Source organism: Lissotriton helveticus, chromosome 1_1, assembly GCF_964261635.1.
Source record: "Lissotriton helveticus chromosome 1_1, aLisHel1.1, whole genome shotgun sequence".
NCBI classification, from domain to species: domain Eukaryota; kingdom Metazoa; phylum Chordata; class Amphibia; order Caudata; family Salamandridae; genus Lissotriton; species Lissotriton helveticus.
In genome coordinates, this window is record NC_136057.1 from 350,581,024 (window position 1) to 350,597,737 (window position 16,714).

At 44.5% G+C, this 16,714-nt stretch overlaps 1 protein-coding gene across 1 annotated transcript in view; it reads right to left on the bottom strand.

Annotated features, from left to right (window-relative positions):
* The window catches only part of DUSP16 (dual specificity phosphatase 16), a 359,160-nt gene that overhangs the window by 92,518 nt on the left and 249,928 nt on the right, over nt 1-16,714 (bottom strand). Inside the window, exon 4 of the mRNA XM_078673542.1 lies at nt 10,124-10,287. Coding sequence (XP_078529668.1) covers nt 10,124-10,287 — 164 coding nt within the window. The remainder of the gene's footprint in view (nt 1-10,123; nt 10,288-16,714) is intronic.

Below are 16,714 nucleotides of genomic sequence, written 5' to 3' on the forward strand. Positions count from 1 at the left end.
TTGGCTAGGGGGATCTCAGATCACTCCCCACTGTGGCTCACTATTGATGTGCGGCTGGAGTCCGGGGGCCGTGTCGCTCCTATTAATCCTTGGCATCTTTGTAACCCCACCATTAGTAAGGCAGTGGTTAAGTGGATAGATTATTACTTCGCCGAGAATGAAGGGTCAGTGTCCTCTCCAGTGACCCTATGGGAGGCGTGTAAAACTGTGATTCGGGGTCAGACCCTCTCTTTGATTGCTAGCGAAAGGGGGCGCAAAAATGCAGAAGTGGTGCGCCTTGAAAATGATATCTCTGAGTTGGAGGAACGGATGGGATCTGTAATTACGCCTGCTAGTCTGCACTCCTTGGCGCTTAAACAGTTTGAATATAGGGCTCTGGTGACCGATGCGGCTAAGGCGATGCATCGTGAACAACAGGGACGTCTGTATGATGTGGGTGATAAGGCGGGGAAATTGCTAGCTTGGCTTGATAAACGGGATAGAGTGAATCGTGTGGTGCCTGTTATTGAGCGTATGGATGGTGTGCGAGTGGTGGACCCGGTCGAGATAGTTGAGGTCTTTGCCCAGCACTTTCGGAAGGTGTACTCGCCGGTCTCGGACAGACCTGAGGAGGACTCGCATCTGTTACTCCGCGATATCACGCTGCCTAGTCTGTCGGATTCGGACAGGGAGCTTATGGAGGCGGATTTTTCTACCGATGAAGTAGCGCTCGCTATCCGTGCACTTCGCTGTGGTGAGGCTTCGGACCCGAACGGTCTGCCGGTCGAGCTGTATAGGTTGTGTCCCGACACAGTGGCGCCGCACCTTCGTCGGGCGTTTTTGGCGTCACGTGATCTCGGGCTTCTTCCCCGAGATCAGAGAATGGCGTCCATTGTGGTCATCCATAAGGACGGAAAGCCCCGGGAACACTGCTCGTCTTATCGGCCGATCTCGCTTTTGAATGTAGAGCCTAAGGTTCTTGCTAAAATTTTGGCAAGCCGCGTGATCACGGTGATTGGCGATCTGGTACACCCTGATCAGTCTGGGTTTATCCCCCACCGTAATACTGCACTCAATCTTCGACGTCTCCATGGTGTCTTGGCGAGGGCGGGGTCTCTTACTGAACCAGCCATTTTGGTTTCCCTTGACGCCTCGATGGCCTTCGACACGGTGGAATGGCCTTATTTGTGGGCTGCCCTCGCTAAGTTTGGCTTTGGTCCTAAGTTTATCGGATGGGTTAAACTTTTATATGAACAACCGCTCGCACAGGTGGTGGTTAATGGACGGGCCTCGGATCCTTTTGTTCTCGGGCGTGGCACGAGACAGGGCTGCCCTTTGTCGCCTCTCCTTTTTGCGCTTGCTCTTGAACCCCTTGCCGCATGGCTCCGCTGGGAGCCCTCGCTCAAGGGAATACGGTGGTCCCCTACCTTTGAAGATCGGGTGTCACTTTATGCCGATTATATACTATTATACCTTACTTCTCCCCGTAAGTCTTTGGGTGTCCTGTTTGATGTCCTGAGCTCTTTCGGGAAGAATTCTGGTTTGGTTATCAACTGGACTAAATCCTGTATTTTCCCGCTTGCGGGTGGTCAGCCTTCTTTGCCTTGCTTTTGCCCTATACCTGTTTCCAGCGTTGGTTTCAAATACTTGGGGATTTACATTTCTATGGACCCCAAGGTCCGATTTGAGCGGAATCTATTGCCTCCGCTTGCTAGACTTCGATCGGATGTAGCGACATGGTGTAGATTGCCTCTTTCTCCCCTGGGACGGGCGGCCTTGTTTAAAATGATGTCTCTTTCCCGATTCTTATATGCCATTCAGAACACGCTGGATCTAGTTCCAGCGGGCTACTTCTGTGAAATCGAGGGCCTTCAGAGGAAATTGGTCTGGGGCGGGCGGCCACGCATAGCGCTGGCGAAATTGACTTTGCCCTGGAATGACGGTGGTATAGCATTGCCTGACGTCAAGCGCTATTATTGGGCGTCCCAGTTGAGTGCTATCAACCACGCCATGTATGGTCCTGTTCCTAATCCCGATTACGATATGGATAGGTGGCAACTGCCGGGAGGTGATTATAATAGAGCGCTTTATTCCAAGATCGACAGGAGGTGTTTGACGGGCCCCCACTGTGGTGGCGATACGTGTATGGGTTAGTGTAACATCGGCTACGGGCTGGACTGGTAAACTTACTAGGGCGACTCCTTTATATGCAGCTGAAAGATTGGGTGGCTTGTGGTCTTCAAAGGGATTCGATAGATGGGACCTTATCGGTATTAGCAAAGTGGGGGATCTTTGGGCCACCAATAGAGTCAAAACTTTTGACGAGCTGAAACGGGAATACAAGCTGAGTGATAGAGAGCACTTTCGATACCTTCAGCTCCGCCACGCGCTCGACTCGGTCTTCCCCGCCGGTACCTCGATCCCCGAGTCATCTCCTTTAGAGGATAGGGTGCTGGATGGGCATGTCCCTGACAGCACTGTTTCCCTCATATATAGAAAACTTATTAATGCCCGTTCGGACCTTCTTATACAGCTGCGTGAGGCGTGGACTAAGGACGGGCTGGAATTAGACGATGAGGACTGGCAGGCTGCAATATCCTCCCCAAAGGAAGTCGCTATTCCGGCGTGTCTCCGACTGGTGCAGCTAAAGATTCTTCATCGCATCTATGTCACGGGTCCACATTTGATGATTATGGGCTATTCTGTGGATGGGTTATGTCGGCGTGGCTGTGGTTTGCTTGCTACCCTTCTCCATATTATATGGGAATGCCCGGCGGTGGTGGTTTTCTGGAATCGTGTGCATGCGGTGATGAGAGACGTGAGGGCGTCGGGCTACTTCCTGAGGCCCGACGCTGCTTGCTGAATTTCTGGGAACCGAATGACTGCACTGTTGCTCAGGTTCAATGGGTCACGCTGGGCAATATCATTGCAAAAAGGGACATTGCTCAACTCTGGGGATCTAATAGGGCACCACTGGTCTCGGCCTGGGAGGAGAACATGGATTGGTGCATGTTTCGAGAAAAAATCGTGTACATCTCCCGAGGTAGGCCCAGGAAGTGGGATAGGATTTGGGGTAAGTGGAACTCGTATCGTGGAGAGATTTGTGACCCTCCCCTTGCTGAAACCCCTGATGCTACGAGATCTCCTTGACTTTGACGTTCCAGCATTTTGCTTTTCGGTTCTTTGTATAGTATTGCTCGCTCCTGGTCCCCGCTCCCCACCTCCGTGATTTCCTGATGCTTGCTTTTCATTGTCTCCCCCATGCCGCACGTAGCAGCCCTCATACTGATACTTTTGCCTCGACCTTTTTTCTTGTGGGTTTTCTTTTTGTTGTTTGTATGTATAACAATTTAAAACCTATTATTTATCCTCCTTTGCCAGATGCTCCTAACTTCATCCTGCTTCTATGCTGCCGGACCCTCGGGTTGTCGGCTGATGAGCTGTGTACTGATTTATTCTTGTTGATTTGCATTACTGACCGGCCTTGATGGTTGTAGGTCTGTATCTGTCCTCATTTTACGATAATAAAGGTTTAAAAAAAAAAAAAGGATTGGAATTTGGCTTGCAAAATCAAATATATCAAAGGAAAGCGGTCCTAGCGAAATGGTGCTGGAAACTCAGATCAGTAGAATTGGGATCACTAAATAACCTATGTTGGCTAGAAATCAAAAAACAATATGACCAACAAGAACTCAATTCTTGAGGTGGCGATCTGCGCACATCCTTGGAAACCCTCAAAATAGAGGAGATCTGGAACAGCCAACTGGAAGAAGCATCCTTTAAAAAGATTTGCAAACTAAATCCAAAAGCTCTATCGCTGATAGAAGACAAAAAGACTCTGGCCAAACGTCGACACGCATGGACTGTACTGAATTCGTATAAACGATTAAAACCACAACCTTACCTCGTGGCACACTTTCGGTTATCTTTAAAAATTAAATTCTTGGGGAGGAGCCAAGATGGCGACCGGGATGGCTGCGTAAACGCTCGGCTCCGTGAGCCCTCTCACCCCACACGTATATCCTGGCGCTTATCCTGTGCAATAATTGCATGTCTGAAGTTGGCGAAAGTTACCGTCCACTTACCGTCTGCTCATGAGGCTTCTCCGTGCGATAGACCCGAAGTTCTGTCCCCGACTGTTTGGCGGCCTTCACTGTGCCGGAGCCGCGATCTCGAGTGAGGAGAGTATCCGGCCGCGACTGCAACAACGGCGGCCTCTGGCTGCGGTGGGGAGCCGGTCGGTGAGAACCTGAGATCCGCTAGCCAAAGGCGACAGTGCCGACCTACTCCAAATAGCAGATTGCCCTGCGGGTGGTGCGCTACAGCAGAACCGGTGGGAACCATGATCCTCGGCCCCCCCCCTCGGTGTGATGCCAGGGCATTAATAACTTCTTCCGGGACGGACGGGTGACTCACGGGGAGCGGCAGAGACTTTGTTTAGCCCTTTGGTGACCCTCCGTTGAGATGCCTACCTTGATTTTTGGGGTCCTCCTGTGAATCCTGTTGCGTCCTGGTATGGGCCCGGCCCTGCGGTGAGATGGGGAAGGAGGAGGCCGTAACGGCTGGAATGGCGGATGGCGCCCTTTTCCGCGCCCCCCATCCGGGCAGAGACACCGCTGTACAAGAGAGTCCCGGGGGCCGGAAACGTGAGGAAGGGCCCACGTCCAGAGATGTACTGGCTGCTTTAACAACCCTGCACATGTTCCTGATCCGAGCGGCCCGGGACCTGGGAAGGAGGATGGCCGCCATTGTTGTTCCACCGCTCCACGTCGACTTGGTTCAATCTTGCGTAGGCGCCGATCTGCCCGCCTCTGTGCCACTGACGAATGCCTCCGCTACGCTTACGTCCGTAGAGCCGCTGATAGACTTGGTTCATGTGATTACTGTGGGTACACCGATTGCACGTGTGATTGACTCATCGGGGCCATTGTCTGCTCGGCGAGTGACGGAACGACATCGATCTGTGTTTTGGGCTGCATCGGCGGCGTTTCGTCGCTTGCCGCATTGTGTGATTCTTTTTCCATGGCTGGCGAAACTATGTTCGGATTGGAGGTTATTATCGGTGTTGATATTGACACGGGCAGATTTCCGCCATGCATCTTCGGCGGGGTTCTGGTGGTTAACTTCCCATGGAGCAACGACACTTCCAGAACCTCCTGGAACATTTGGACCCTTCATTCTATTTTGTAGGCCGGTTGAGACCGAGACGTACGTTGGTGCTATGGATAGAAGAGGCCAGGGGTGAGACCGTTTGGGACATGGTGGGACTCATTGTTGGTTGATGGTGATTTAAGGGACACTCAGCGGGGTTATAATTGATTGTGATGTAAGTGGTTACTCTTTTTCGTAGTCCTTTTTATCATTGCTGTCAGATGATTATTGCATGCGGTGGTGGGAAGGGGCCGGATGGCCGGCTCGATGGCCCTTCTCCAATAATTTTCCTCTCCTTTTTCCTTCTTCTTCTCTATATTTCGGGTTTCTTAATTAGGGCGACAGGCACGCTGCTGGGGGGGGGTAGGCCGTAACCTTCTGCAGGGGTGCAGGGTGGGGGGTAGGGGGATGGGATTGTTATTTTGTCCTTTCTTTGTCTTTAAAGCCCTTTGTCCTTTTCTTTTCGATGTCGTCTTCTATGTTTCCTATAGTGTGTTTTGCTTTGTGGGCTGGGGCATAGCTTGCAACGAACTGTATGTGTTTTTATAACTGTCCTGACTCAAATGCCCTACCCCCATTACTTCGAATGCATGTGCACTGCTGGCGGGTTTTCTGCTTCTTGATTACTATTGTAGGAGCGTGTATGATTGTACGACATTGATTTTAATCTTATTTTCCTTTATTGTAAAATGAACCTTCTTGGATCCTTATTTTCACATCGTGCATTTCCTCTTATGTTATATCCTGGATGCTCATCAGACCTTGATTTCCGTGCCGCTGTATTTTTCTATAATGTGTGGTTCTCTTTTCGATTTGAATAGCGGCCGGCCGGAGTGGTTGTAGGCCCATGATTGTATTTCCTTGCTGACACAATAAAGGTTCTTTAAAAAAAAAAAAAAAAATGAAATTCTTGGCTTTCAGACTGGGCGAACATTTTTCCAAAGACTTGATTCCGTCATGGAAAGATACACACCAGGGGTTAAGATGTAGACTATGCGGGTACCATACGGAAACAATATGTCACCTACTGTGTACGTGCGAGTCAACAAAAGACGAGAGAAGAACTTTGTTGAAACCAGTCCTAAATATGTTTCAGATCCGCACCTGCAGGCAGGCTGTTATCAGCTGGATGGGAGCTGGTTCGAACATTTTAATATGTCGTGGGGTAAAATTTATGAAAATAGTAGAGACTTTGCTTTTAAAAGCTGAAACAACCTAAAAATGGGGTCTGGAAAATAATGTTTTACTTTCTAAGAATCGGAAAATATATTTTAAGAAAATTAATTTTTTCCTTTTTCTATTAAATTGAAATCTGTATATGTATACTTTATGGTTGTGATAAACCAAATAAAGTTAATTTTTGACTGACTGACTGAAATTTGATGGCTTCTTGATAACAGAAAAACTACGACATTATATTTGTAATATTTGTATTTTTAATATAAAAAAGTGATGATCTACATCCTGACAGAACCAACAAATCCCAATCAATCATCTCAATATATATTATTTGTAAGAATTGGAGACAGTCATAATTTTGTAATATATCATTTTTTCCATGTTATAGGGGGAAAGCGGTTGCATCTCTGAGGAAGTAGGGGTCCATTTTACTGTTTACATTGAGACAATATTAAGTGGCAGGAGAGACATTTTCCAAGCACCCGATAACAGTCAGCATGGAGTCCATAGAGTCCAGAACCTTTACTCTGAATGAGCTTTGAATATTTATTTTTTATTTATAGCTGCAAAAGATAAATCTTTAAGATTACTGGAAATGCAAAATGGAAAGACTGCATGATGTCACAGCAAGTTTTACAATTTATTCTCCTTGTAGGTTACTGTCTTTGAGCTGGAAACATTGTATGTTGTAAGAGTAACAACGTGCCATCTGAGTCATTAGTTCTGCTCTTCTACAAAAGTATTCAGGGTTCACATAGATAATTTTTCCAATATGAAATGATATCTCTGATATCAACGAGTAGCAGCTTTAACAAGATCCCAGCTAATTACATACCTAAAATAAACTGGCTCCTACTGGTCTGAAAGGAATCTATGAAAAACACCTGAATGCTTCCTATGAGCTCTAGGTTATTCAATGGGACAAGACTCAAAATACACGTTCGGGATTTGGGATCCATTGTTGGCATACCAAGGTCAACTTATATCAACGATATAATTTGATGGTACACTCCTAAATGGCCGAAGACTTTCCGATCATAGTGACAGGCCAAAATCAAATCAAGCCTTCACTTAAAGATGTAGGAGTTTCTAAAAGTGTTGAAGTTACAGTTTTACACTGAATTGTGACAAGTTCGGTGGCCAATTGAAAAAGGGGTGAATTCACAGATAGACTGAGTAGGTACACATCTTAACACAGACATCCCAATAACATTTAAAATTTGCAATTATTACCATCTCTTCAAACCAAATATAAGTGACATACAGATGTAAAATAGAGTTGGGTGTACAAGGTCTGCCGGATGATAAGTCAGGTAGTTCATCCCAGCATAAGTGCGAAAAGAGCCCAGGGCCATATTGTCTGCGCTGAGAAAGGATCACCTACAAAAACATCTATGGTGCACAAGCTTTAGGTTTTTCAAATCTCAGGAGAAACAGGCACGTCCTGCAATAATAGAAGGCATGAGAAGTATGAAAAAACAGAGAAGTGGAAATGGCACAGTAAGAAAGCCTTTTCGTTTTTTTAATTCCTCGTTCAACTATGAACTGGGAACAGACTAAATACTGATTAGTTTGCGCAAGTAATTACCAGGCTTATTTGCAGCCGTAAACTTTCTGGGCTACTGTATCTCAGATACTACATTTTAGCACAAATTTGTGAGCAGGCAAATAGCAATACTTGCTTCATCATTGTTAGCAGTTGAAAAGTTCAATAGAGAAGAGTTTATTCCTTTTGTAATTCACACAAGACAACAAACCTTAAGATGAACTATGGCAAATGATGCAGATTCCTTTTTTGTTGTTGCATACAGGTTGCAAAGCATGTTCAGCTTTTGAAAATGTGTGTCAGCTACTCTGAAATTCCCTTCCATCTCAAATACCTTTTAGAGACTAAGAGAGCAATTTGGGAAAACAGTGATTGCAGTTGATGTACGTTTGAACTGTGATTTGCATATATTATGTAGCTTGAGGCTTCAACTAACTAAGTCTACTTTTCATATTATGTCGATATAGCCCAAATAGACTGGAGGTTCTGTAAATTTCTTGGAAATATATTTCTGCCAGAATACCTGCCTTCAGAAGAATCACTGTGCAGGTAATTAAGTAACACGAACATACCATTCATACAATATGCGGGGGAAGCTAACCTTCCATCATTGTTACTTGCAGTTCTATGTCAGAGCATTGCATCAGCCTTCCACGAGCTGTGAATGATTCATCCACTAAATCAGCCACCTCAAAGGGGGTGAAGAGAGGATTGTGGGTCATGCAGAATACTCCCTTTTCTACATGCTGACTTCATGTCCATCTTCCCTAATGGCTTAGAGATAGAGGATTCTTGCCTGAAACGTGTAACGGGATACTGTATTTTATTTGATTTAATAAATAGTTTTATAAGCTGTCTAGAGTATATACAAATGTTTATGATGGGATATGATCTGTAAACATTGCTCTTCTGTGTTTCATGTAAGATTTCAAAAACAGGTTTGAAGAAAATGGGGTTATTTCAGATGACTAAAGGGAGAGTAACTTCATCGATGTAGGAACGGTGGCAGGTTTGGGAAAATTGCTACATTGCTTCTCACTCTTCCATTTCTTTCTGCACTGTGTGCTCCCTTCTCAGGAATGCCAGGTTGGAGAAAGTGTATGTGTACTGATGCCATATCACATCATGTGAAGTGTTTGGACAATGCACTGATGCACTCGATGTTGGTCCCTTTACTGACTGCACCGCTATTTAAAAAGATTCTAACTTGTGGAACCTCTTTCTCCAGTCAGACAAGCAAACTTTGGAACTCAGTCTCATCATTAAAAATACAAGCAACCGACTACTCAGCACACTCTGCAGCATTCCATGCTTGTGCACGAATACGCACACCACATCATGTTTGGAGTATGTCTTCACACCTAAATTACTTCAACCAACATCTCCTGCAACCATAAAAATAACAAAATTCGGAATACCTTAGAAGGCTGAGTGGAGTCAATAAATAAAACTGCGCCAAATACTTGGTTTTGTGGCCACGCATAGAATGAGGAAACTTTGCTGACAAGGTTGCCCACAAGAGCATCAGGTCCACTAACTCACACAGGTATTTGAAATTTAAGAAGCTGTCCAGGGTCTGTCAGGGTTTTCTAAGGAATCCCTTATTGTGTAAGCAATCTCAATTTATTAGTTATATACAGTCTTATCAGGCATCTGAGTATTGTGAGGGTATGCAAGGATCGTGTTAAAGAAGAGTGGGATTGGCCAAAACCCTTGCAATGCAGTCAAAAAAATGCCTCTGTTGACTAAATAAAAGCCCAAACTGTCTATCTTTGGTCTTCAGTAATAGGTCGGAAGAATAACTGAGAGGGCAGGCAATGTAGTCTGCAAACCTCGAGATTCTCGTTTAAATGGTTTCCATTCTCAAAACGAGGTCTTGGGAGGTTTCCAGTGTGTGTCATGGCGTCCAAGTAACGTTAAGCAGAAGAGGAATCTGGGCATAGTAGCAAATTTAAATTTTATAACAGGGATTTGATGTGAAGTGTGGTACTGTGTTGTCATCAGCCTTGATTATTTGCAGTATAAAGGATCAAATAAAGTTACTATAGTAATTTAAAGGTAGCTTGTGACACTGCTGTGCACATCATTTGCTTATTGTAGGATCATTGTGTTTTATCACTCGGAAGGACTGCAGTACCTTGACCATATACATCATCTCACCTATACTTTATGAAAGACAGAAAACCATCCCTACACCACATCGAATGTGCATCCCAAGTGAAAAACTACAAAAGATAAGCAAGAATAGCAATAGTGCGAGGTACTCACACGATTGAGCACATCCCTTTGGCAGCCCAAGTAGAGGTGCGGCAATATCCGGGTTGGACCGATGTTTGAAACAGGTAGGCAAGGCTGAGAAATGCAGCTTGGGACAACCGCAGCTTTCCCTTCGCATAGACCAGGGAAACAGCTAGCAAATTCGGCAAATCCACCTGTTCGGGTAGAAGAAAAATGTGTAATAATTTACTGAACTGCATCGTAAAGGAACTATCGAGACCTGACAATGTGCAATAATTTACAATAGTAAATAATAATAAGATAATGATCAAAATCCTTCGGTCAACAGAAAGATGACACCAATAAGGCAAGAGCCTTACGTTAGCCAGCTACATCATTAGACTCCATTCACTTAAAAACAAGCATTTGCAATGCAATAAGGTGTCACATTTACGCAAGTTAGAGCTATTGGCATTGTAAATGACCATGCCTTTTATTTATATTTTGGTTTTTAAAATATAAATAAAAGGCATTGTCATTTACAATGCCAATAGTCTAAACTCTCGCAAATGCGAGACCTATTGCATTGCAGGCGGTGAGACAGAGTTGATTAAATTTTACTAGCTGCGCTTGAAGCGCAGCGTCCCACGTCCATGAAGCGTGTGCAGCAAAGATGTAGCACTGGCAAATGAATTGGCCGGCAACCCATCAGCCTGCGGCAAGTAAAGAAAGCCCGTATGAGCAAAGGTGGTCACAACTGTGCATGAGAGACCCTTCCGCCTGCCGCAAGTAAATAAAACACGTAGAGCAGAGGTGGTCACAACTGTGCACGAGAGACCATTCAGCCTGCGGCAAGTAAAGAAAGCACGTAAGAGCAGAGGTGGCCACAACTGTGCATGAGAGACCCTCCTGCAGTAAGAGAGGCTCATTAAAGAAAATAGTGCTTAGAGACTACAGAAGACGTACCGTGTAACAACCGAAGTAAAAGGGCCAGCTAGTCCTGTTGGGAGGTTACAAATGAAGACAAGGTGGTACTAAGAAGGGACTAACAAGCCTATAAACTAATCAGAAGCCGGCATTTACGAAGGACAATGATACAAGCTAATGACAAATATGGGTAGGGCTTAGAAGCCATACTCTACTACTGCATGCCTTGCAGCAGCGCATGCGCTGCCCAGGCCCGACCTAAAAACTGCAGGCTCAGTTTACAAAACTGTACCGTTCATAAGGTGCAGGGGAAGAATGGGCAAAAGACAAAACAATGTATTCACTGTGTATAAATGTTATACTCATAAGTAATCTATAAAACTTACAAACTCAGGCCCTAGGTATCCCATCCATCCTCAAAGGACAATCCAGTGTGCCCCTCAATTCTTCTTCAAAGACTTGTTTGCAACCCGCGTCCTAAAAACCAAGTCTGTGGATAACATATAAAAGGCTGGACTCAAGGGTACTGCTCCACTTCAAAGGCCAACCTCATGAGGTGACAGGCTCCTGAGAATTGTACTATATTTTTCAAAACACTTGAATGGTGGGTATCTTTTCCAGAAGGCTGAGGAAGTGTGCCCTGCTACCGTTTGTGTGTGCACCTCTTGCCCGACGGTCAGCAAGATAGTAGTCGGTCAATCAATAGAATGGACCGGGCATATGTTCAGTTTTAGGATAGCGTATTCCCGGCATCTGTGATTACTTCAGGTTAGAAAAAATATACTCCTCTTTAAATTCAACTAAGCCCTCATGCCAATTGGCCAGACTGAAAACAATTCAGAGCTGTAAAGAAAATCAAGCAGTTGTGTTCTCTAAAACATTAGAATCCAAGGGAAATCTGGAAAACTAGTAAACAGTTGTTGGTAAACACACTGCCTTCAGACAATTTTAAAGTACTGCTGGATTAATTATGCCTGAGGATTCTAGGAAACTCAGCAGAACTACCATTTCATCTCCTGCATAATAACTATGTATACGGGTAATTCCTTCTGTCATCCTAGGTCCAACGTGACACAGCAAGGTAGAACCCCTGAGGGTACCACTTTGGGTATATAAACACCATATCTTGCTGGGGTAATGCAGAGGAGAAAAGGACTTCCATACTGACGCGAGACGTTGAGGTTCCTGCACGCAGGCACTCCAGCTCGCAGTGGTCTGACATCCCTCACGGGGTGTCCATCTCAAGACTAAGACGGGGTCCCACAGTCTCTCACTTTAGGTAATGGGGTGGATTTTATCCTAGAGGGATTCTTAGCTTTACACCTACATACCTGCTAGGTACACTTAGATACATCTTGTTAGGGTCGCATCTTAGGAGTACGCTTTTATTACTGTCATGTATTTTATATACTTGCCTGTATTCGTTGTTTTAGCACGATGGGAAATCTACCATCCTTTTACTCTGTTGGTGCTTCTAATCATTTATATCTGTTTCTGTCTAATGGTGGTTTCAGCACACCTATTTTACTCTTGAATGACGCTGGTTCAATAAATACTTATTGGAAAACGTTCCCAGCGTTTATTCTGTTTATTTCTCTGGGACAAAGTGAGCACGAGTGACTGAGCGAGAAGTATAGCACTGTTTCCATGATCCCTGATGGGACAGAGTTGTTGCAAAGAACTATTCTCTCCGTGGTAAGAGGGGTTTCTAGTGGCACTGTGAGCTAGCTGGTATACAGTCTAACATACCCAGTGGGGGTGCCTAGAATCAGTGTATGGGTACAGTGTAAGTTGTCTAAACGTGCAGATCCTATATAGGTTTATAGGAACTACACAACACTCCAACCAGACCTTTCTGCTGTTCCCCACCGCCCACTCAGGAAGGGTCGTGCACAGGGAGTAGCAGCTGCAATGGCCGTGTCCGATTCCGTAGGTCTGCTGACTGCCAAGTCTGGCCGCTGATCCTGGCTGCTCTCAGGTCCCACGCACGCCCTTGGAAAGGGAGCAGGGCATCTCTGGGCTGCTATTAGTTACGAGGCGTGGGGTCCACTCAAGTGTCCAGTTCAAGCTAGCATTTTCCACTGAAGACTACATACTTCACTTGCTTGGTTTCAAACTGATTTTGCAACCCATTTCCAATTTTCTCCATCGCGTCAACAGAAAACACTGTTTTACTCTTCTGATTTCATCATAAGCAGAAAGATCATAGCAAGATTAAATTTCATAAGTGGCCAAAAATGGAATACCTGATATGCTTATGTAGAATTTCCATGGGCATAACATGGCCGGGGTTATTTTAGATGTCATTCATACCAACAAACCAGAATTCCAGGCATGTTACCAGCTAGAATGTGGCATTCTACTACTAACGCTATCTAGACCGACTGGGCTAAGTTAGCTCTGGCTGCATAGCTATGTGGTTACTTTGATAACGTTCTTTTCTGCATCAGCACTCAAAGGTTTCCTCTCCTCCCAACGCACTCTGAGGAGATGAAAGACACAGCAGCCAGGTAAAGATAAAACCACCAACTAATAAGAAAACAATAGCACAGATCCTCCTATCGAGAACAGGACATTTCTGCGCTCTGGTATAGCATTAAGGAGACCAAGTCACATCACGACACGGACATAAGAAACAAGGTACATCTTCCCCCTTAGAAACAATACAAACAAGCACTGGCAATGTCAACAGACTTAGGAATGAAAGTGCCTTTGTGCCATTGATGAGTTAGGCAAAAACAACAATTGATGGACAGAATGCAGAACAATGTCATACATTCACCCCAGTACAGAGATCTGGGCCTAAATCCATCGTTTTTTTGCACTCCACACCACCCCAGGTCAGACATGGCCATATGCAAATCAGCCTCGACCCTGTGCCTCATGGGGACAGTCCAGCCCGAACTGCCAAGCCATGTCTTTCCTGGACTGGAATCAAGCATCCAAGGACCGGTTTCTGGCTATCAGCCGTCATCAGCCTGGATAGCTTGACTCCAGTGGTGTGGAGAGCATAAGACTCACGTCTGAGCATACGCATACCCATCCCACTCGGGGTGACAAATGCAAAAACAACAATTGAAGGACAGAATGCAGAACAATGTCATACATTCACACCCCAGTACAGAGATCTGGGCCTAAATCCATAGTTTTTTTGCACTCCACACCACCCCAGGTCAGACATGGCCATATGCAAATCAGCCTTGACCCTGTGCCTCATGGGAACAGTCCAGCCCGAACTGCCAAGCCATGTCTTTCATATGCAAGATAAATTAAAAGAACACACGTAGAAAATAGAATACAAGCTGCCATCTAAAGACAACGGGAATATGCTTACAATAACAAAACTAAACATAACATCAAGTGTCTGTCTTGCAGTGGTATTACACATAGTACATCGTTGTTTAGAAGTTACAGCACAGCCGCAACATTTAGAGTCAACGTGTGGCCCATCTTGAAATAGCGAAACAGCTTTTGAAAATGGTTGCCAGCTTTACATGAAGTGCCCACACATGAGAAGGTGCACTGCAGCTGATATGAACAGCATTTAACAGTCCGACTAGCCCTGCCTGAAAAGCTGTATCTAGTATCATCTTAAGAAGAAAAAAAAAAGAGAAGCAAAGAAATAAAAGAGGAACTATAAACGAGGAGAATTAAAACCTAAAAAACTGCCGAACTAGGTCAGACACTGAAGCTCACCCCTTTTCGGGTGGATATGCACATGTGATCAGAAAAGACCATCATTCACAGGGCATGAGACACAATGACTGATGTGGACTATTACCTCTTGCAGTACACTTTCTTGGATGGAAGGAGAGTGTAAATGACACTCCGACCAATAGCAGAAGAGGGCTGACCCAAAAGCCCTATATTTATCTATATGGATATATAGTTATATATTCACGCTGCACGCCTCCTCTCCTCCCAGATAAGACACAGCACTCACAGAGGAGAGTCAATAGGTTTATTTGACCGTCAACGCACTCTCTCCCGCGAGTGCTGTCTCTTTTCTGGGAGGAGAAGAGGCTTGCAGCGTGAATATTGGCGGGAGCACCCCCCGCCGTACAGAACCCGTTCATGAGTGCGTGAGTTCGGTTCAAGTGGAGCGATTATATATTTATATATGTGTATGAATGTATTACTTTAATTACAAGATCCAGGTAGATAGCTAAGCCTTCAGAAGAGATTCTAGGAGGAATTGTTATAGTGCAAATCTTCTATGCCTAGGGTTTGTCAAAGGATTCCCCAGAAAAATAATCTGTAAGGTTTCATGGAACTAAATACTGGACTGCAAATTTGAACATGGAATAAAATCTATTCACTTGCGAAAGCCTGCTGGTTTTAACCCCTTTAGAGCTTGTAAATAAACCTCCCCAGTGCTGCGCTGTCCATTGGAACTAGTGCTGAATGGACGTCCAACGGTCGTGCGCAGCACTGGGGAGGTAGTGGCCGTGACGACCGTTGGCCGACGGCAGCAATTAAGGGGTTAACATGTGTTGCAAAGTAAATAAATAAGCCCTATTGCCTTTGTCGTAGTTTTTCATAATGAACAGATCAGATCTATGTCATCTTAAATACCTTTCCCTGGTGAACCAATCAGGCCTGTAGCTGCCCTTTGTGATTGGCATGTCACCATAAGCAGCTCAGGCCTTCTATATTGAGCTAAAGCTTTGCCAAAAGGTAACAGCATACAGTCATAACATTACAGAAGCGTAAAGACATCACAGTTGGCAAAGCAGAATACTATCTCTCCAAAGAGGGTTTAACAAGGATTCTCACAGTGCAAACGTCTATACCCATGGTTTGTCAAAGCAGGAAATAAACACCAAGACACTTACCTATTCTGTGAGATTCTGTGTAGCAACATAACACATGTGATGGCTTTAACACAGAGTAATAACAATCGACCCTTAAATGCCTACAGAAATTCACATATGCTTTTCACAAACAAAATACTGCTTTATTGTAACTGTTCATAATAAATAATCAGGCCTTTAAATCATCATTAACTTGTAACCATAACCAACTTTGATCAACTCTACTGGGTATAAGCTTTCACACGAGGCAATCATTAGGTATACCATAATACAATTACAAACATGTACAACATTACAGTTGTCAAAACAATATGAAAACTCTCTTTACAAAGCCTACAAAAAATTACCTTACTGCAAATCTCATATCCAAGTGGTTTGTTCAGGAGAATCACCAACAGCAAAACGCTTGCCTACTGCTATAATCTGTGAGAGTTATAGTGTGACAAAATATCTCACAAAGGCTTCAGCAAAGTGTAATACCAATGCATTCTTCAAATCCGATAGTCTCTAACACATGCTTTTTACAACAAGTAAGTCAGACCTACTTACTTTGCCATAACTTTTCATTTTAAAAGGATCACACCTGAGGAACCAGACATAACGTTTTCCCAGTGAACCAAATAATTCTGCAGCCTTTACTATTGGCTTGACCCTATAACCAACACAGACCTTCTGAAGTACACATAATCAGGCAATCATCATGAATACAGTCCTAATATTACAAGTATGTATAAAGTTACAGTTGTAGAAACAATAGAGCTTAAAAATAGGCTTCACAGTGAAAATCCTGTTCTCCAACATTTTGACAGAGTTGGTGACCAACACAAAAATCTTTGTCAACTGTAGCAACTTCTAAAATTACATTTAACAAAATACCAGTCTACAGCCTGTAACACAGAGT